At 46.6% G+C, this 22,123-nt stretch overlaps 1 protein-coding gene across 5 annotated transcripts in view; it reads left to right on the top strand.

Annotated features, from left to right (window-relative positions):
* Window positions 1–22,123, top strand: part of CROCC2 (ciliary rootlet coiled-coil, rootletin family member 2) — a 93,631-nt gene that overhangs the window by 13,759 nt on the left and 57,749 nt on the right. For 3 of the 5 annotated variants that reach the window (XM_035133879.2, XM_060274572.1, XM_060274573.1), the window contains 13 exons: window positions 424–576; window positions 3,390–3,473; window positions 4,583–4,689; window positions 6,054–6,213; window positions 10,823–10,929; window positions 11,406–11,603; window positions 13,250–13,346; window positions 13,553–13,642; window positions 14,242–14,457; window positions 15,198–15,397; window positions 16,849–17,031; window positions 17,421–17,565; window positions 20,453–20,599. In XM_035133879.2, the coding sequence (XP_034989770.2) occupies window positions 424–576; window positions 3,390–3,473; window positions 4,583–4,689; window positions 6,054–6,213; window positions 10,823–10,929; window positions 11,406–11,603; window positions 13,250–13,346; window positions 13,553–13,642; window positions 14,242–14,457; window positions 15,198–15,397; window positions 16,849–17,031; window positions 17,421–17,565; window positions 20,453–20,599 (1,887 nt within the window). Of the gene's footprint in view, window positions 1–423; window positions 577–3,389; window positions 3,474–4,582; window positions 4,690–6,053; window positions 6,214–6,280; window positions 10,475–10,822; window positions 10,930–11,405; window positions 11,604–13,249; window positions 13,347–13,552; window positions 13,643–14,241; window positions 14,458–15,197; window positions 15,398–16,848; window positions 17,032–17,420; window positions 17,566–20,452; window positions 20,600–22,123 lie in introns of those variants that run through there. The other 2 variants (XM_060274571.1, XM_035133881.2) reach the window with 2 other exon arrangements.

Below are 22,123 nucleotides of genomic sequence, written 5' to 3' on the forward strand. Positions count from 1 at the left end.
TAAATTTGTAACCAGCCTTAGCTAATTTGAAACTGCAGGATTTCAGACGCATTACGGTCTGAAAGGAAGAGAGAAAGAAGAGCATGCAAATTCAGTGATTCATATTTGCATGAATTCTCATTACATTTGCGAAATGTAGGCATGTATATTTTGAGTATTTGGGATGTTGAATGTGTATTTCAGAGAAAGGAAGTTCTTGTTGTCCAGAGGTCCAGGAACAGCTGGGAGCCCTGCTGGAAACCCTGAATTCTGCAAAGCTAGAGCTCATTTTCAAACACAGATTTATTTATTTTCCATTCATTTGGTTGCATCCTGCCACATTGCTCTTGTGTGACATCTAAGGAGCCAGGCATTGGTTCCTTGCTGTTCTGCTCCTGACCCTTGCTCTGCCATTTGGATCAGGGAGGGTGTTTGCTTTTGTAGCTGGAGCTCCGAGGAGAGGAGGAAGGAAGCACAATGTTCCTGCAGATGAGACAGCAGTTCAGAGAGGATGAGAAGGCATACAAGCGCAAGCTGCAAGCCTACCAGGATGGGCAGCAGCGCCAGGCTCAGCTAGTGCAGAAGATGCAGAACAAGGTGGGTGGCATTACCTTGAACAGGCACTACTTTTCATGAATGGGAAAATGGTGGGGTCTCACAGATGGATTCCATAAAGACTCAGCAGTGGGGCTTGGTGCAGAAGTTCTCCATTAGGTTTGTTGGTCCTGTCTTGTTGATTTAGAAAGCATGCTCTTTGTACCTGCCTAGCATTTTCTGTTCCATGTGTTCTGTAGGGACCAGTACTCATGGGTGATGGGAGTAGCACACCAGGCCTTTTTATGAGACTACAAGAAGAAAGAAGCCCCACCAACCAGCAGTTTCAGTTGTTTCCATGTGGATCCATTGGCAAACATAGCATCAGGCAGCATCTTAGGTTCTTAAGAAGTCCTTCCTTTGATCTGTCCAAAGCTCTGGGGAGGAGCTTTGGGTATTTTTTAAACAGGGGTGCAGGCAGAGTTCCAGGTCCCTGTATTCAGCCCTTAAGACTCTTCCTAGATCACACTCTCTCTTTCCAGACTATACTCCTCACAGGCTCTGCTGCACACCCTCCTGGAGTGCTTTTACTTAACAGGCGTGTGTCCCTTGATAATGCCTCCTGCTTGTCTGGACTGAGGTCTGAGAGGGTGGGGGCAGGAGGAGGAAACATCTGCATATGTATGACAAGAAAGCAGGTCACTGTAAAAAGGTACGGGTCACACCTGTTGCTCCACCCATTTTGCCTGCCTACCACTGCCATGTGGCCCCAGAAGGTCTATCTCAGGGATCCCCAAACTTTGACCCTCCAGATGTTTTGGACTACAATTCCCATCTTCCCTGACCACTGGTTCTGTTAGCTAGGGATCATGGGAGTTGTAGGGCAAAAGATCTGGAGGGCCGCAGTTTGGGGATGCCTGGTCTATCTCAAGGGGATGCAATCCCCATACTCAAAAAAGTCCCTACCCCTGGTTTAAATGGCCCCTTTGGTCCTGATAATCAGGCCTTCTTTCTTTGGGGCCCTCTCTCCCCATCATCCCTAGCTGTTTTGGCAACCACAGTCATTCCTTGCTTCTGGTTAGCAGCAATACTTGCAGCCCTATTCAGGTGTTCACCCAAGCTAGCCTTTCTCCCAGCGTCCCTGCCATCTGTGCTCCTGCCAACGTTGGCTTCCCTCACCTGCGCTAGGTGCCTGTTGACAGATTGCAGAGAGTGCATTTATTTGTGGTATCTGTTTTAATGCTACCATTCCCCTGACCCTTCCCCACAAGAGGAATTTACCTCAGGCTTATTTACCACAGCTTCCGTTTCCTCAGATGCTCGTCCTCCATTTCCCAGCTGATACTCCTAAGAATCTGTATTCTGCTTCCTGTTTTGTTCCTTCAGATTTCCTTTAATTACAGATGCTTCCTTCCTCACTGACCACTGGGGTAGTCATGTATTTATTACATACAATGGCTGCTTCTCTTAAAAAAAACAAACCCATCCACATTCTGGTTATAGGCCTGGCCTGTCTTGACAGAGATTAAAATGGTGCCAGGAAACACCCAAATTCTTCCTCCATCTTGTATTTACTTACAAGATTCATGCTGTAAGCAGATCCCAGCTGAAGAGAAATAGGGTTTAGAACAACCACCTCTGTGGGATCCATTTTGCACGTAGAATATGGCCCAAAGAATTAAACTAGATTTTGCCACCAGAACAAGCACATGAGGAGAATAGATGTTCTCCAGATATGCTGTTGCGGTGCAAGAGAAATGAACATAGAACTTCAGAGTTGGCAACAGGTAAGGGGAGGTTGTACATGGCACATCCAAAGGTAAAGAAGGTACATTTCCCCCATTTCAACTTTTATTTGTGCATGCACTCTGAGGAGCTTGAATACATCAACTGTGTGATGTATGTTCCCCACAGTAAGTTCCAGCTCCTCTCCTGGTGTAAAGTTTTATGTTGTTTTTTTAAAAAAAGAAAATACTTGATCTTCTGGTCAACAGTGCCAGTCAATGGGGTCAGAGCTTGTTACATTCTTTAACAATAGCTTGCATAGGATAAAGTTTGGGGTGGTGTTAGAACAGGCATCCCCAAACTTTGGCCCTCCAGATGTTTTGGACTACAATCCCCATCTTCCCTGACCACTGGTCCTGCTAGCTAGGGATCATGGGAGTTGTAGGCCAGAACATCTGGAGGGCCACAGTTTGGGGATGCCTGTGTTAGAATATAGATTGGCAATGTTGATATCAAGTGCATAGCTGTAGTGGAACTTAATATGTGGCTGCACGCTTCTGGTTCTCTTGGTCCAGCTCTTATCATAGTCAGTGTTTTATTACATTGACCAGTCTCCATCAGATGTCATGGTAGTAGTCCAAGGGAAGTTTTCAGAAATCTCTTTAGAATTTGTTGAAGACCTGTTAAAATTGTTGGATAAATTGGCCTCGTGGATCAAGCTTTCATTCTTCGTGCCTCTTTTATTCCTGGTAAGTAGCTTTGTCTGGGCTACTGGTTCCTTCCTTTATTCTCTCTTGTCTTATTTTTTAATTCTCTTACCTAAGGCTTGTACCCAGTACGGTGCTAAGTAACCATCCTGTCAGCACAGGGATAGACACTTAGAATCAGAGCATCGCAGAGTTGGAAGGGACCTCATCTGCTCTAACCCCCTGCAATGCAACGGGACTTTCCTCTTTTCCTCTTCCCCCAACCTACACCCCTCTAGATCTATTTTGACAGTCCCCCACCCCTGCCCCGTAACCCTCTGGTGCAGATTTGGGGAGGGGACACATGGGGGAAGGAGGGGGGAAGTTCCATGGGGCAAGCATAAATCCTTGCGCTGACGTGATGGTTTCATAGCAGTGCCTTGTTGCTTCTATTCCCCGGCGCAGATGCTGCAGTACAAGAAAAGATGTGGGGAGCTGGAGCAACAACTGCTGGAGAAAACCTCCGAGTGTGAGCATCAGAAACAGATGGTGCGTATGGCTTTTCTCATGCTATAAATGACCGTGATGAAGCATGTGGCAGCCTGACTGTTAGCACTGTGGGCAATTTGCAGATCACTGTCCCCTCACGCCATGCACCTTTAATTGGAGCGAGCGCTTGGCAGAGAGCCTAGCCTAATGACATACATGGTACAAGTAGTCTTTGTGCAGTTCATATCCTTTAAAGACTCCCACTGGTTTTCTGAATGTCCAGTTTGGTGGTGTTTTGTGTGTGTAAAGTATGGGTCATATAGGCAACCAGTGGAGTACTTTTATTTTATGAAGGACGTTCTGGGTACAAAGCCTTTTTCACAGCGGGGTAATAATATTATATAAGGCTAAAGCCTGTGGGGTTTAGAGGGGATTATAATTCACAGAGGGGAACCTATGCAGGACTACAATTATTTGTGAGAAGCCCAAACATGGAGCGGTTCTTAAAAGGCAATTATTGCCGCGCTTTAACTAGAGATCCCTAGTGCATCACACAGTGCAATTTGAGCAGGAGAAGGTGCAGAAAGGGGCAACCAGAATGATCACGGAGTTGGAGCAACGTCCCGGCAATGAAAGGTTACCACATTTGGGGCTTTTGTCGTTCAGGAAAAAGGTGACCAAGGCAGGGGAACATGACATGCTGGTATGGAAAAAAAGGATAGAAAGTCTTCCCATCCACACCCAGCCTGTTGCCATCATATTCTTTCGCTCCACATTTTTTCACTATCCATGAGAAGAGTTTAGCTGAAGGAACTAGGGCTCTGGAATTCTTATGACATGATAGTGTCATGTGAAGGAATACAAAGCTATGTGGGATGAATACCTCTCCCATGTCTTTGAAAAACCCTGCCCAGAACCTGTTTTATTTCTGAGGGTTTAGGAAGTGGCTGTCTTTAATGTTGCCTACCTTTTCTCCCAATCACAGACCTCTCAAATCTAAATATTTATGGTATTTTTTAAAAAGCAGTTTTGGGATTCTGAGAAAGTCTCCTATTGCCTTAAACAGATTCTGTGCTGTACAACATATATATAAGGACATACACAGCTCCTGCCAGCCTTTCATTCTGTGTGCTGCTTTAATATCAATGCACAATCTGTCATCTTTCTAGGTGCAGAGGAGGTTAGACTCAACAGAGTCGCATTTACTCCGCTTTGAGCATGACCACAATACAGAGCTGGAGAGCACTCTCATCCACCTGGAAGAGGAGCAGCAGAGGTGAGGTTGTCATTTGCTTCAGGGGGTTTGTGTATATGGTACATTCATATACTGCTCTTCAATGATCAGCTGGTCGGTGGTTATGGCAGCCTCCTTTGAAGACACACTTTCATCACCAGTCAGCTGACTGAGGCAGAGAGAACACCTTCAAAGAGGATTGCTGCAACTGCTCAGCGCTGACAGAGATCCTTGCTTTTGAAAGCACCATCAGGAGTTCCTGTAAGCTCCTGATAGACAACTGTATCCTGCCCCACATCTGATGCCACAAAGGGCCGTCTTAAGCCCATCCAGCGCCCTGGCGCTAAGGTCCCTCCAGCGCGCCCCTCCAAGGACCCGGGAGTGCCAAGTGGACCGCGGCAGCAGCGGGAGGCCACCTCCGAGGACTCCGCGCTGCGCCTCCTTCTCGTTTCCACAGCGCTGGGTTCCGCTCAGTCAAGCTTCGCCACCAGCGTGGGCACCGCGGGACCAGCAAGAGCTGCTTGGGCACTGTGCGCGCGTTGGTGGCGAAGCTCGACTGAGCGGAACCCAGTGCTGGGGAAACGAGAAGGAGGCGCAGCGCGGAGTCCTCGGAGAAGGAGAGAGACGCGACGCAGCCTCTCATCTCGTGGAGCGCAGTCCTGGCCAGATCGCCGGAACCCTGCGCTCACTTGGCGCCCTTCCAGAGCCCTCCAGCGCCCGGCGCCGTGGTTCTCCGTGCCACTAGCCTCTATGGCTAGGACGGGCCTGATGCCACAGGATGCCAGGTGTGGGGCAGGTGGCCATGGTTTGTAGGAAATGGCCTTGCCTCACCTGGGACTCAGGCTGGGCATAATTAGACTTGTATGCTGGAGGTCCCCCACTGCTAAATTGGGGTCACGGTATTTTATCCATAGGAAAGGTATAAATTAATGTTCCATTTGAAGTGTACAACTGTATGTCATTGAACTTTCATTTGATGGTAGCAGCATCCCTGAATCTATTACTGCAAATCATGAACACTATTTTAATTTGTGATTTAGGTGTGTTAGATCCGTATTCCATTCCTTTTATCCTAAGCTGGGGTGGGGAACCTCCAGCTCCCTGGGCTTCCCCATTTTGCCCATGAGGCCATTATGGGCAAGCTTTACCTACCTGCCCTATCCCTGATGTCATACAAGTAAGGGCAGGTTTTGGCCCAAAGGGTGGGACTTGCTCAAAACCCACTTTATTCAGGAAAGTGCTACACCGCCATCTTTTTTATTATTTAGTACAAAGCCTTTGTTGTGACTAACATGGTTTGATAGACATAAAGACATAGAGGAATTCTTGGATTTAAAAGAACTAGTGTGCCATATTGTGATTGTGGAGGAAAACACTGTCCTTGGCTTTCTTATTTTTTGTCTTAGGAGCACCAGTCTTTCCCAGATGAATACTCTTCTTCGGGAACAGCTGGACCAGATGAACTCCTCAAAACAAAGACTAGCAGGGGAGCTGGAGAGGGCAACTTCTGAAGTGCACAGGCTGAGGAGTGAACAGAAGGAAACCCAGTGGCACAAGGGCAGGGAGGTACATCATGTCCTGTTGGTTGCTTTTGGAAATGCCTGGCAACAGCATGATTAGAAATCCATTTGCTTCATGTTGCACCATTCTACTATACACTTGTAACAGATTTGGCACTGGGAGTTTTTTGTGACCAATTCTTTGCTCAACTCAGCATCTTGTTGAGTCGGCTGTTCATAGGATCAGCACTCCTGCCAAGACCAGAAAATTTTGAGTCAACTATCCCTGTTTCATCTTCATTACCTTCACTGGTTCAGCTCATGCTCCCTCCAGGCTGCTGTTTTATTATTTTGATATTTTATTTTATTTTAAAACCTCAAAGTGGTTTACAAAAATATAAGAAAATCAGGGAAAATGTACAGCCCTATTTTAAAGCAGACAAAAGTTAAAATACTAAAACTGATTATAATTACCTCCATTCTCTAAGCATCTAGGTAAAGGTAAAGGGACCCCTGACCATTAGGTCCAGTCGTGACCGACTCTGGGGTTGCGGTGCTCATCTCGCGTTATTGGCCGAGGGAGCCAGCATACAGCTTCCAGGTCATGTGGCCAGCATGACAAAGCCGCTTCTGGCGAACCAGAGCAGCACACAGAAATGCCGTTTACTTTCCCGCTGTAGCGCTACCTATTTATCTACTTGCACTTTGATGTGCTTTCGAACTGCTAGGTTGGCAGGATCTGGGACCGAGCAACGGAAGCAAGCATCTAGGTAGGCTTGTCTAAATAGGAATGTTTTTAGCAGGCACTAAAATTACTACAGCCATACCTTGGTTGACGAACGCCTTGCGACTCAAACGTTTTTGCTCCCGAACGCCACAAACCTGGAAGTCGGTGTTCCAGTTTGCGAACATTCTTTGGAACCCTGAATGTCCGATGCGGCTTCTGATTGGCTGCAGGAGCTTCTTGCAGCCAATTGGAAGCCACACCTTGGTTTCTAAACATTTTGGAAGTCGAACAGACTTCCGGAAAGGATTCCATTTGACTTCCGAGGTACGACTGTATTTCTCCAGTTCCAGTCCTTTGGCGAGTGCCATAGCCCGTATTCCCTCTTTCCTTGCAATCCTGTTGTTGGCAGTGGGAGCTTTCCTCTGAATGCCTATATAATATGTTATGTATTGAAGGAGCAACTGATCTGGCTCAGGACTACGGTGTTGGCAAAGGGTTCAATCCCACTCTCCCACCCACATTGTCCTGTTCAAGCCCCTCCCCCCCCGCTGTTTACCTTAAAAACAAACAAACAATGCTATTGCTAGCTGCGTGCATAAAATCATTTATAGTTTGGCCCCCACTCCTTCTTTGGGGGGAGCTCCTTTCCCCTCTTCTCTTACTGTCCCCTCTTTTCTATAAAAAAAAAACCCCACCCCAGATCAAAACAAACTCTCTAGAAAATAAATGTTGGTTGTGGACGCTGCATTTTGAATTTATTATGCATTGTAAATCCAGCTTGGGTTTGGCAGAGTATTTGTATTTGGCAAAATGCAGAGATCCTAGTTAGCAAAGGCAGTGTGTGTTTTGGTTCAATGAATAAGCATCTCTCCTCTCGAAGAGGACACAGGCCAACTACTAAAGAGTTTTATCTACAAGACTGAGGGGCACCGAACATTGTACAGGGTTAGTGAATTCAGAATTGTTGTCATATATCAACAGTTTTTCCTTGGGTTTGTTTCCAAATGCATAGAGTACAGTTTATTGTAACCTTGCCACACTGTTCACTATCTGGAATCTGCCCCAACCATTGCTTTCAGGAGGTGCGAAGGACGAGGTGCGCAGCCTGGGAGCCATTTTGGACTCACAGCTGTCTATGGAGGCACAGTTTAATTCTGTATCCAGGGCAGCTGTTTATCAGCTCCATCTGGTATGCAGGCTGAGACCCTACCTGCCCGCAGACTGTCTCGCCAGAGTGCCGCACGCTCTAGTTAGCTCTCACTTGGACTACTGCAATGTGCTCTGTGTGGGGCTACCTTTGAAGGTGACCCGGAAACTACAATTAATCCAGAATGTGGCAGCCAGACTGGTGACTGGGAGCAGCCGCCGAGACCACATAACACCGGTCTTGAAAGACCTACATTGGCTCCCAGTACGTTTCCGAGAGCAATTCAAAGTGTTGGTGCTGATCTTTAAAGCCCTAAACGGCCTCGGTCCAGTATACCTGAAGGAGCGTCTCCATCTCCATCATTCTGCCCGGACACTGAGGTCCAGCGCCGAGGGCCTTCTGGCGGTTCCCTAGCTGCGAGAAGCCAAGTTACAGGGAACCAGGCAGAGGGCCTTCTCGGGAGTGGCACACGCCTTGTGAAACTCCCTCCCAACAGATGTCAAAGAGAAAAACAACTACCAGAATTTTAGAGGACAACTGAAGGCAGCCCTGTTTAGGGAAGCTTTTAATGTTTAATAAATTATTGTATTTTAATGTTTCTGTTGGAAGCTGCCCAGAGTGGCTGGGGAAACCAATCTGCTGCTCCCACCAATAGGCCCATGCTGGCTTGATGCTACCTTGCTCTTTCCTTCTGCATCCTCATCCAGGTAAGCTGCAGCACACAGGTCATGCACAGTAAAGGTAAAGGGACCCCTGACCATTAGGTCCAGTCGTGACCGACTCTGGGGTTGCGGTGCTCATCTCGCGTTATTGGCCGAGGGAGCCGGCGTACAGCTTCCAGGTCATGTGGCCAGCATGACAAAGCCGCTTCTGGCGAACCAGAGCAGCACATGGAAACGCTGTTGACCTTCCCACTGGAGTGGTACCTATTTATCTACTTGCACTTTGACGTGCTTTTGAACTGCTAGCTTGGCAGGAGCTGGAACCGAGCAATGGGAGCTCACCCCATCGTGGGGATTCAAACCGCCAACCTTCTGATCGGCAAGCCCTAGGCTCTGTGGTTTAACCCACAGCACCACAGCTATACACAGTATAGCTGACTAAAGCAAACCTTATGCTTTAGCATTATTGCAAACACAAATAGCGCCATTTCCTAATCCTTCTCTCTTATGCCAGCACCTTTGTGGTTTCCTTTTTCTTTGTCATCCTCCCTTGTTTGACTCTTACTTAGGTTAATGGTGCTGAACCTCCAGCACAGGAACAAATCCAGAATTCTTTCTTTTACCTGAAATTTCATGACATCTCCTATGCCGCTAGAAGGTTAATGCCACATCACCACACTGATGTTCCTGGCCACCAGAAAAAAACGGGGAGTGTTCCAACACTCACAGTAAAACCCTCTTGGCCAAGTTGTCCTTGACTCTGCTGCTTCAAAGATAAATTATTCCCGATCTTCATAATTATCTTGCTTGTAAATGCCGGCTGTAAACAAGCTGTGTACCAAAATATGTAATACTTGGCCTTCGCCCATCACTTTTCTTGTTGGGTCAACATGGACTATTAGTGTTGAAGTGAGAATTGTTACAGTGGAGTCAGTTGTACTTCTTGGCTCTCTGCTCTGTTGGCATTGCTTCATTCATCTCAGCAGCTTCAACCCGCTAACCTTGAATATTTTGCTACAATTCTCTGATTCTCTGCCTACATATCTTTGGAGAGTATCTCCCTCTATTGGCCTGATGCAGCTTTTTGTTCTTCTAGGTTCTCCCTGAATATGATCTGTCCTGATTGAGAAGCCATTTGTCTCTCTCTCTGACTCTCTTTCTTTTACTGCCCCTCTCTCAGAACAAACAGAGTGACCTTGGCCATTCTGATTCCATAACGGGCTGTTGGCATTTTTAACCCAGTGACACTTCTATCATGTCATATTTGCCGCTGCTTTAGTATTTCCATGCCCTATTAACCAGATGTAGTAGTGCTCTAGTTAAAATTGCTGTTGGATTACCCTTCTATGGAGCTGAGACCACCAAGGCATTGCTGGAGCTCTCCCAGTATTATGAAAGAGCTCCTTTGTGAGAAAGAGTCTGGGTCCAATAGGAAACCTTGAAAACTCCAGTTCTAAACAGAAAAGCCTTTGGTGACATTATTTATTTATTTATTTATTTGGACTGCAGAACAATAATCTGTATGTATAGATATATATTTTTTTACAAGCACTGAGACATACACATGTGTACAGCAAAATATTAGCTCATATATATGTTGGCCAAGTTCTGAGCTCAGAGCTCTTATTTGCTCAGCCAGAGCTGATGCCAGCCTTGCTGCAACCTTGGAGAGGAAGCATTCCGTTGAGTTCCTGGTTTGCATTTTAACTTTTAACAGTTTTGTTGTGCGTTTTGGGGATGACGCAGCAGTATCCCTGCCTGGCTTCAAAGTACTATTTATTGGAAACTGAAGGTTAGTTGCAAGTTATTTTATTTAACATTTTCTGCCTTACTTTTCCAAACGTTCCTCGCAGCTTGCAAAACAAGAAGTGCCAGGAAAGCAGTCTAGTGAGTTGTAGGTAAATTTAAATAGTATCTTCCGTAACCCTTCTACTTGCCTGCAGCAGGGGCAAAAACATTCTGTTTCCCATGCCTTACTCATATAGGACCTTGAACAGATTTTGGAAGATGGTTAACTATAGCGAGTAACACAAATGGGGGTCGGAGGGAGGTAACTTTCTGCAGCTCTCAGTTAATAAAATGTTGAAGTGCTGGAACCGGTGACATGTCCGTATCCTGTTCTCTCCGTCATCCTTTGCAGAGTTACAGTTCCTATTTAAGCAGCGAGCACAGTGGGATCCTGCTGCTGTGGCGTCAAGCCGCCACACTCCGTGGCAACTTTGCAGAGCTCCGCACAACCATGGAGAGGTGGGTTCTCCCTCAATGCAGCAGCACTGCTACAAAAGGGACCCCTGAGGGCTCTTTAGAAAATGCCTGAAAGATTTGCCTGTGCTGCTGATGCCCTCGTAGGGGGACCTCGTTGTTTAAAAAATATTGGGTGTCGTCAGCTGCAAAAACACCAATGCGAAGCATTTGGGGAGGGACAAAATATACCCCAGTTGCTGGAAACCACAGCAGGGTATTGTGCCTGGGTTCTGCTGGTGGGTTTCCTGCAGGCACCTGATTGGCCGCTGCAAAAACAGGATGCTGGACTAGATGGAGCAATGACCTGATCCAGGAGGTTCGTCTTACATTAATATATCTGAAAACCGTGGCCCTATGGCCTAACTCTAAATAGAACCCATCCCAGCTTTCAGCGGGAACTTCTGGCTCTCAGCTGGCCTTGCCAGAGACAAAATGTGTGAATGCTGAATGAGAAAAGATTTTAACTCTCTCATTACCAGAGGTCTCGCTGAGGCAGGGACCGACATGGCAAGAGCTGCCCGCCGCCTCCAGACCGCCTGCCTCAACTTGGATTCCAACCTGCGCCTCTCTGAAAGCAGCTCCACCTGTTTGCTGGAGAAGCAGCTTCGGGAGAAAGTCCGGGAGATGATCCAGCTGCAGAGCCAGTGGGATGGAGAGAAAGCTGAACTGAACTCCAGGTTAGAAGAGCATTTGCAGGTGCCTCTGGTCTTTGGGGCACACACTTTTAAAGTGGGGCAAAAGCTTGCCCATTGCTATATCGAGCAGAATCAACCCGCTGATTGCAATGAGCTTGTTAGTCAAGTCAAGTCAATGGATTTCAGTGGGTCCACCCTGAGTATGACCTGTGAATCATGGCACAATAATGTGTTGTTATTGCTGTTATCATTGCATTTATATTCCACCTTTCCTCCGAAAACCTCAAGGTGGTGTACACGCTTGTCTCCCTCTCCATTTTATCCTGATAACAACAACCCTGTGAGGTAGGTTAGGCTGAGAGACGGTGACTAGCCCAAGGTCGTCCAGTGCACTTCATGGCTGAGTGGGGATTTGCACTTCCTTCGCACGGCACGTAGTTAAACTACGGAACTTGTGATGGCCACGAACTTTAAAAGAGGATTGGACAAATGCATGGAGGACAAGGCTATTAACAGCTACTAAATCACGGTGGCTATGCTCTGCCTCCACTGCCAGAGGAACTATGTCTCTGAATGCCAGTTGCTGGGAATTGCAGGTGGGCAGAGTGCTATTGCATTCCTGTCCTACTTACAGGCTTTGCATGGGCAACTGGTTGGCCACTGTGAGAACAGGATGCTGGACTAGATGAGCTGATCCAGCAGGGCTCCTCTTATATTCTTAGTCCCTCAGGTCCTAATCCAACACTCTAGTCACTACACCACACTGGCTCTCTTAGAATGGAAGGCAATTTTAATGGAGGGGGCACTATCTGTGATGTCTATGCATACCCAGCTTTTGCTTCCGGTAACCCAGAGGTGGCATTGGGACAAAACAAAGAAACATATTTGCATGTCACAATCTCAACTGTGAGCAGTGACTAAGGCACTGAAACAAAGGAAGAGCTGGCGGCCAGGTCAGTAGAGCCATTGATGCAAGCTGGCATGGTGGTGCCCTAATTGAATAGCAAGGAGCACCTCAAGCCAGCATCCCCTGCAAGGTGAGTTCCTTGGAGATAGCAAATCCCCAATCTGGATTCTCGAAGGGACTAGCACCCTCAGGAACAAAAGCTTCCCAGTGCTCAGTTGCCAGTGCAACCAACACCATTGGCAAGAAGTAACAGAGAGGCAATGGAGTGCTTGGTTCTAGCCCAGAGGACTACTCTTTGAGGCTCTCTGCTCCTCGGGGAGTGGGGCAGAGGCTGTAAGGAGTAGCCTGGTCCAGGGAGGATGTAAAGGCGAACTGGGACCTAGGAACTATTGGAAAAAGTTGTCTGCTCTCTGAGATATCTGGGGAGTACTATAGGACTGTAAATCCGACAGTTCATGTTCTCCATTGGTTCTTGATATTGGATTGGATTCTTATTGACTGTTCTCTTCATCAACCCAACAACCAAGACCTCTTGTTGAATCTGCTTTCTCACAGTCCTTGTGTGACCTTGTCCAGGACAGTACATAGTGGGAAGGGAAGCCTTTCTAAAGCTACTTTCAGCTCTTAAAAATTGTTGTCAGCCCCTGACCATGTATCTTTTTAATGTGATGTGTGAATTGGTGGTTTAATGATCCCAAGAGTATGAAGAATTGAGTCTTTTGAGGTCATATGTTTTCACTCCTGATCAATCTGCCACCTATGCCTGCTTTGTGTTTTACAGGATTGCAGAGTTGACCACGTTAGGAGATAAACTTAAAGAACAGAACGCAAAGAAAGAGAAGACCATCTCTGGCCTAAAAATGGACATTCAGAAATTGGTATACGTACCCACAAATCCCCCTTTCTATCACTCTCTCAGGCAAACACACAAAACCTTACCGACATATACATCCTCACAAAAATGCACGGCCTAATACATACACACTGGCTTGCACTGCCACACACACACACACCTGCCTTCTCATACTTTCTGTGCCCTTTCCCCATGTCCATTTCTGAGAAACTGCTTATCTTTGAACACTAGGAGGCCAGTAAGATTGGAGATCTAGAAGAGGTGAAGGACCTGAAAGAAGAAATCGAATATTTGCAACATAGCTTGAACAGCATCACAAAGGTGTGCGAAACTTTTGCCTACCCTGTAATCCAGTTAAACTGTTATATATTCGTTCACAAGACGACTCTGACTCACTCTGTGTAATTTGAGGGTAGACATCTAACTTGAGTAGAAATTGATGCTCGATTCACTAGGAAGTTCTTACACAAGCCCAGCTGAAATTAAAGGGCGCTATAGTGAGAGAGAAACCTATAGACCACAACCTGCTTTCTCTCTCACTACCACTATTTGTTGATGGCACTCACCATCCTCCATTGGGCTTCTAGACATGCATCAGTGGTGGGCAGTCTGCAGCCATTTTTAACACGAGCTAAGTTTGTTTTCCATCATTGGTGGCTGCCAGCAGTGTTAACTTACCCAAAATGTAAAGTCTCTGTCCATAGACACGAACCTCTAGCCCGATCCAGACCCAGTAAATCTCATAGATCTGCGTTGGAATCTGCCAGGCCTCTTTAGCAGTCTCTTTTTTACAACCATAGTCTCACAGAGTTAGGGCGGGGGATGCGGGGAACCCACTTAGTTCAACCCCAGTCTCATTACGGTATAATAACTTGTGATTGATTTGACTGGCATTCACTTCCTCTCAACTCTCCTCCTAGCTGGCTTTGTCTGAATCCAAGAGCACAGGACTCGGTTCCTTGGAAAGTACAAGAACCTCGTCAGAGGAAGACGCCCTGTGGCAGACGTCCCCTCGGCGCTCCACCTCTCCCCACCGCCGGCGGGTATCACCCTCCCGGGCACACCCTTCATCGCTTCAGAATGCAGCACTGCAAGCAGTTCGTGCTGCTATCCAGAAATCACAGCAGCATGAGCAGGTTTGGATATCCTGAGTTTACGGTTATAAATCTTAAGAGAGAGAGAGAGAGAGAGTACATTGATACAGTCATCTAATGCTTCTACCTTACAGTTATTTCAAAATATGTATAAAACTGTAAATTTCACAGAGTATTGAAACCAGGAGGTGCTGCAACAATAGCTTCCCAGCTGCAGCGTTCGCTGCTGCTTACTAGGAAAGGTGAGACAGTGAGGTTGGTGCTGTGCAGGTGCACCAAATCCGGCCCTTTTGCTGCTTCACCCACACTGCCCTGACCTTGCTGGATTTCTCCAAGAGAAATGGGCTCCTTCCGCCATCCCCTGGGGCTCTTAGTGCACCGGCTGCCACAGGAACCCTTCACCCCGCCCCCATCCTGGCCTTTGTCAGGGCAACAGCTGCAACAACCTTTTGCAATGGCTCTTAGTGTCCACCCATACCCCTCGTGCATGCAGGCAGCATAGCCGAATGGTGGAGCTCAGGAAACCAGCTTTCAGAGATAGGAATGCAATGCCTCTTCTGCACATTTTGGGTTTACCCAAACCACAGATTTCTGTATTTATTTGCAAAATCCAGCTTCTCTGGCTATACTCAGCTCCTCAGCGTCAGTGAAGGTGTTGATCACAGCACTTGCCCAACTGTTAAATGGGGTATTTCCCCCCCCCCCACCGTGCATATTGTGTTGTATGATGTGGAAGGGGCTTCCTGCTTGCTTGCTCCCCCCCCCTCTTTTTTAATGAACAGGAGTTGCATGTGCAGCTGGAGTCTTGCCAGGATGTCCTGGGAACTGTCAAGAAGCAGCTCGCTGACTGCCAGCAGGAAGCGCAGGCAGCAAAACAGCGGCTGCAGGAAGAGAGGCAGGAATGTGAAGAGCTGAGCCGGTCACTGGAGGATTGCAGGAGGGAACTGCAACGCTGGAAAGCCTCAGTGGAGGTGCTAGGAAGGTGAAAGAGGGAGCCTTCAGATCTGTTAATGCTTTTGAGGGGCACGCCTCTGCCTCAGTCCTTCAGGTGGTTAAGTAGATTGTGACCTTCAAATAAGTGTCTCGGAAAGGAAGCCATCACCCTCTGCAGTGACGCGTCATTGATTGGAAACTCCCTATGCCACCCACCCATTCACATCCAAGGAGGGTCCACAGCTCAGAGATAAGAGCATATGTGTTGCATTTAGTCCGTGGCATCTCCAGGCATGGCTGGGAAAGACTCCTAGCGAGCCACTGCCAGTCAGTGTAGACCAGCCTCTGCCAACCTGGTCCCCTCCAGATGTTTTGAATAGCAACTCCCATCAGCACCAGGCCAGCACATCTGGAGGTGCCACAGTGGCAAAAACCGGTGTGTGTAGAAGATACTGAACTAAATAGGCCAACTGTGTGACTCAGTATAAGGCAGCCCCTGTGCTTACCTAAGGGCAGCACATTCATGATACAGTTAGACTTGGGTTGGTGGGCGGATGAGGAATATTGTACAACTCACTTTTCCGTAGTAACATAAAGGGGTCTCTTGTTCTGATGATGTGATTTCACACCTCTGCACCCATTTCTGTTGTGATTGTCAGCCAAAGAGATGAAAAGTGATTCTTAAAGTGATGATGAAACACCGTCTTTGGGAATAACATGCATCAGCATTCGTTGCTGCCAAAGGTTATCAAATGCCTCTCCACGATAGCCCCAACAGTATTACAGCAGTGTTATTTATCTTGGACGCATATAAAAGAGTATGTGTGAAATTAATTTCTCCCAGGAAGGTCTTTGGGTAGCATAGAGTGGCACCTGCTCTATTGTTCCTTGTTGGGGATTTAAAAGAAGAACTTTTGCTGCATTTTGACAGGTTCCCCCTCCTTGCCCCTGCTTCAATTATTTGAAGGATTCACTAAATCAGCCTTCCCCTACCTGGTGCCCTCCAGATATTTTTGGACTACAACTGGTTGGGGAAAGCTGCACTAAGTTGTATGAGGAGTGTACAAATACAATGGATGGACAGGCAGGTAGGTTGATAGAGGCATTTTTGCTGCAGATACATTTCATGCTACAGAATATTTGAGTCTGAATTGCAGCATTCAGTACTCTTGGCTTTTGGTAGAGGATCTGAATTGATGGCTTTTAGTTGCTTTGCACTATCTTTTTTTTTATTTTGTCCCCTGCCACTGGAAAACTTTTTTTTTCTGTTCAAGGCCTTTGGTGGGGCAGGATTAATTGCCTTCCTCCTGCCTGCCCCTTTTCTGCAAGCAAGTAAGCCCACCCACTTGCGAAAGAGAAGTGGTGGTTGGTCACTAAATGCATGTGGAGGAAGCAGAGCATGTATTTCTACCCCAAGACAAACGGGGGCCTCTTTTCAGGGTGCATTATCTTGACCCCAGGTTGCTCATATTTTGTTTGTTTTTTTTTTTCACTCCCCAGAGAGAAGGAGGCAGCAGAAATGGCAGTGGAAAGCCTGAATCAGCAGCTCGATTCCTCCCATCTGGAGGTGGAGCGGCTGAAGACTATGAATGGAGAGCTGCAGAGACAGCGAAAGCTCCTGGAAGAACAGAAGGAGGATGTCATTAAGGAAAGGGAGAGAACGAAGAAGGAGCTGGAGCGGGGGTGAGGTGCTGCAGTTGTGTCCCTGGTGCTTTGATGCACAAGGCAATCCTGTTCTCTGTGCTGGTCTTCAAAGACATGGCAGGACTTTTCCAGATTCTCACAGTTGGGCAGATAGATAGCCTTTGCTAATAATATTGGCCATAGTTCGTGTGAATTATCAGCGCTGCAAGTCATGATAGCTGTATTCTGCCTCAGAAGCAGTGAGCCTCTGCGTGCCGGTTGCTGGGGAACAAGAAGGATGTGGTCATGAAAGATAGCTGCAATAATGGAAAGAAAAAACTGAACCCCAACGACATTAATTGGCATCCCAAGGTTTATCAACACAATGAGTTAAGCGTAATCTGGCTTGGTTGGTGCAAGGCATAGTTAGACCTTTTCTTCTTCCTCAGGCAAAGATCCCTGGAGCAGCTTGAGGAAAGGATGTCTGCCCTGAAGAAAGAGCTGGTGACAGTCAAGGAGTCTTTGAACCAAGCCATGCTGGAGAAGGATATGCTAGAGAGTGCGAAGGAAGGCTTGAGCGGAGCACTTTCCAAAGTAAGGGTGGCCAATAGGCACATTCCATATGCCAAATAACTCTCCTCCTGTCTGTTGCCCTAACTTGAGGATATTGTCCTCCCCCTTATGTTTCTAACTATTGCTGACATGGCCCCCAACCCCCCAACCCCAGCATCTATTTGCTTTTCTTGGAAAACAAAATCTTGACTTTTCTATATGTGAAGTAATTACATATAGCATTGTAAAAGCTATAAAAGGATTTTATCATGCATAGCCTTGTGTAGTCAGATGGGAAAGAAAGCCAATTAAAGAAAAGCGGCGACAGCCTTAAGAACAAAGTATGGGATTGTCCAAAGTCAAGGATAGGAACAGGCAGCAGCTAAGTCCAGAGGTTGTGCGAAAGCAGGACTCGACTGGCAGCAAGTACAGAGACTTGGGAGGCAAAGGTACAAAGCACAAGTTGTAAAACATTTATTGTTTTTGTATATTTCTTGTTTAGCCACCTTGAACTTTTCAGGAAATGTGTTTTTAATCATCGTTAATTCAGTTTATTAGCCACCCCATAATAAGAGTTCCCTGGGCAACAAGCAAAGCAACAATAGCAGCAACTTAGTGCAACTGGTAGTCTGTCGCTGTCCACTTCTAGTACCAGGGAGTCTGGAGGGAGAGGCTAGTATTGCCACAGCAGGCTAAGACCATAGATCTGTAATGGTTGGGTTCCAGGGTTTTATGGGAAAGCCCCTTGGCTAAAAGTCCCGGGAGCTTGGTTTATTGCAAAGCCATGCCAGGCAGAAAGGCATAGTGCCCTTTTACTCTGGAAAATGTCACTGAATATTTGCTTTCCGCGTGGGCTTCTATTAGTGCCTGGTTTGGAGGAAGGGAAAAGAGAATGAATGTAAAATAATAGCTGTTGTATCTTGATACCCGGTGCTGACAGTTGACTGTGAATCCCAGAGACTTAGCCAGGAGGGCAGCATTACTGAATCTGAGACAATCCAGCACTCTAGAAGAACCAAATTTCATTCCTGACAGCTTCAGTCCCTTATGTTTTAAGGGGAAAGCAGAACTGTGGGTGAGGTACCATTGCATGCCATCACATCATCAGGGCTTGATATTTGAAAACAGTAAACTGTGTGCTAAGTTTAATCTCTTTTCTTGGAAATAATGTGCCTGCCAAGGCCATGGTCCAATAAAGTGTTAGGGCAGGCCCTGAATGAGTAACTATTTTGGTAAAAAACACTCCTATGAACACTGCCCTAGCAGCTCAGATTGGCTCTGCTGAAGTGAGTAGCAGATCTCTTTGCCACCCACACTTTGGCTAGAATGAACTTTCAGGGGGGAAACTATATTTTCCTAACATAATATTGCCTGGTTATGTAATGAACTTGATCTTAAAGAAAAATATAGTGTTAACTTTTGTATGCACAAATGCTAAGGATTCCCTCTTCCTTTTCTCAGTTTCAAGGTGTTTTTTGTTTTTTTAAAAGGCACTGATTGGTATTAAATTGAATGTGGAATGGACAAATAGACCCTTTTTAAAAAAAGTTTGGCACAAGCCATATACAGATATAGATATATTTAACAAAGAAAAAACCTCAATGATAGATTTTAAACACACAGAGTAATAATAATAAAATGTTCAAATGTGGCAAAAGAGAGGAGGTCCTCAGACTACTACATAATGGATAAAAGGTAAAGGTAACGGGACCCCTGACCATTAGGTCCAGTTGCGGACGACTTTGGGGTTGCGGTGCTCATTTCGCTTTACTGGCCAAGGGAGCCGGCGTACAGCTTCTGGGTCATGTGGCCAGCATGACTAAGCCGCTTCTGATGAACCAGAGCAGCGCATGGAAACACCGTTTACCTTCCCACTGGAGCAGTACCTATTTATCTACTTGCACTTGATGTGCTTTTGAACTGCTAGGTGGGCAGGAGCTGGGACCGAGCAACGGGAGCTCACCCCATTGCGGGGATTCGAACCGCCGACCTTCTGATCGGCAAACCCTAGGCTCTGTGGATTAGATAGTGCGTATTTATTCTTTCAGGTTTGAAGTATAAGTCTCTTGGCCATAAAGGCTCAAAACATTCACTCTTGTTTTCCTGCTATTAATCCCCAAACTGTAGTAATATACTGTAGTTTAAAAGTACCTGAACATCTGTAAATATCAAATATTTTGCCCATGCAAAATTTACGTGGACAGCAACTTCAGATCAAAAATAATATTTCTCACTGGATGTGCCCACATCATATGCCTCAACAAGGCCCTTTTAGCATTACACTTCCAGCATCTATCTGGATTGGACCATGTCTTCCTGTACAACTTGTTGTGGAGTGTAGTATTCATCAAACAGCTTCATTATTGTTTTTTTGCAGGTTCAGTCTCAATTTCAAATCTAGAGAACCTCCAGTATAGATTCTAAAGCAGTTTCCCATTGTTTGGGTTTTATAGCACATTCTAATTACCTATTCCACAACTCTCCCAAGTTCCTAAAATCTACTTTATAAAGGTCCAATAAGCATTATAAGCAGCATTCGTGGATTTAACTTTCTGAGAAGATCCAATCATTTGATCTAACCATTTAGGAGATGCTGAAGCACAAATAGACACCAACAAATGTAATTGAAGATGCTGCCATTCAGCAGTCAATAAATGATATTTAAACAACAATATAGAAGACGACAACCAAAATGCCAACCAGCTGATTTAATGTATAAATTCCACAACTGCCCCATTCCTTCCATGGAAAAGGCTGCCTACAGTATCTATCGTCAAATTTGGATTACCCCATAAAGTTAATTAGGCATGAGTTTGTGGACCTCTGTTCCCTAAAGCAGAGATTCTCATCTGAGGCACAATTGCTATGCCTTGAAGGGGAAGTAGCCTGGAGTTGGAGGTGAAATTCAGTATCTTAATTTCCTCCTCAGGTTAAAGCCACCAGTGCTAACCTTGAGCTCTCCATACACAAGATGAAATCGGAAGACGCTGTGCTGAGAGACTCGTTAGCCAAGATGGGTGCTCTGAACGAAGGGCTGGCTCATGACAAAGTCAGCCTCAACCGCATAATTCTACAGGTAACAAAGACAGCCAGGCTGTAGCAGGGGGTGTAGCTGAGTGTAGCCACTGCTTATGTGAGCGTGTAGGCACAGCTGGCCCTACCATTGGGCAAGTGAAGTCAACTGCCTCTGGCAGAGGATCTGAGCCAGCTTTAAGTGTGGTGGAGGGTGAGACAGTGGCGGAGCTTCATGCTCCGGCACCAGGGGGAGCAGAGAGCAGGCGGGGGCATGGCGCGCCGCCTGTGGGGGCGTGGTGCTGAGCTCGGGGGGGGGAGGACAGCCGCGATGGCACCCCACCGGGATCGCGCTGCCGGGGGCAGTGCGCTCCCCCCGCACTCTTCTTCCTCCGCCAGTGGGGTGCGATAACAGGTTGTACCCCTGGTATAACAATCACCTTAAGGGCTACAAACAGCATGCTGCAAATGATTTAGCAGAGCCCAAGATTTAAAATTATCACTTCTAGTTGTGTTAGTAAGAAGTTAGGAAACTGCTGTGAACCTTGGAGTAGTGCTGTCTCTGCCTCGTGATAGAATGAGAGTTAAACTAAAGGAGAATAGAATGGAATCTCTCATCAGTGTAAAATGTTAAAAACAGCTGTCTACAAGGTGTGGGGAGGAGTAGGGAACTCTAATTGGGACCTTGTTGCTGGGAGAGGGTCTGTTACCCGCTCACCCCCATTCCCAGTGCCAACATACCTGGGCAAACTCTCTGAAGCTGCTGTTTATCCGGTTAGTATAGCATTTTTGTATGATACTGTACATTTTCCCTAATAGGGCAAATAGCAACTGGGGAAGGGGGGGGTGATTATCAGGAAAACATTGTATGTGTCAGAGAGAGCTAATTCTCTCCTCCCTTAATACCAGGGTCGCAGTCCAACACACACATACCACCATCACTTTCTACAAAAGTGTAACAATATGGAAGATCCAATACAGTGGTACCTCGGGTTAAGAACTTAATTCGTTCTAGAGGTCCGTTCTTAACCTGAAACTGTTCTTAACCTGAGGTACCACTTTAGCTAATGGGGCCTCCCGCTGCCACCGCACGATTTCTGTTCTCATCCTGAAGCAAAGTTCTTAACCTGAGGTACTACTTCCGGGTTAGCGGAGTCTGTAACCTGAAGCGTCTTTAACCCGAGGTACCACTGTAATGGACTTCTGTTGTCTCATCTTCTTTGACCCTGTCAGATGCAAATTCGAAAACAAAATACAACTGCCCTGAGTCCTAGTCTAAGCTTTTTTTTAATCCTAAAACTGTGGTAGCCATATCCTGGAAGAGCATGCCTTGAATCCCGGTTTGCCTGTCTGTCCCCGAGTGTCCCTTGCTCAGAGCAAACAAAGCTCTCCTCAGTGGTTTCGCTGGCTGCCAAAATGCACACTTTCCTGTCAGCCTCCTTAAACCCATGGTGTGCCAGAAAGCTTTCGGCCTCATGAGCACCATCATCCCTGCGGGGCTTGTAACCGCCAAGAGCTTGTAACTTGCAGTGAGGCCTGAAATGGGGGGGACACAAGAGTGCTCACACACTCCACAGCTTATGCCAAC

Source organism: Zootoca vivipara, chromosome 5 (assembly GCF_963506605.1).
Source record: "Zootoca vivipara chromosome 5, rZooViv1.1, whole genome shotgun sequence".
Taxonomy (NCBI): domain Eukaryota; kingdom Metazoa; phylum Chordata; class Lepidosauria; order Squamata; family Lacertidae; genus Zootoca; species Zootoca vivipara.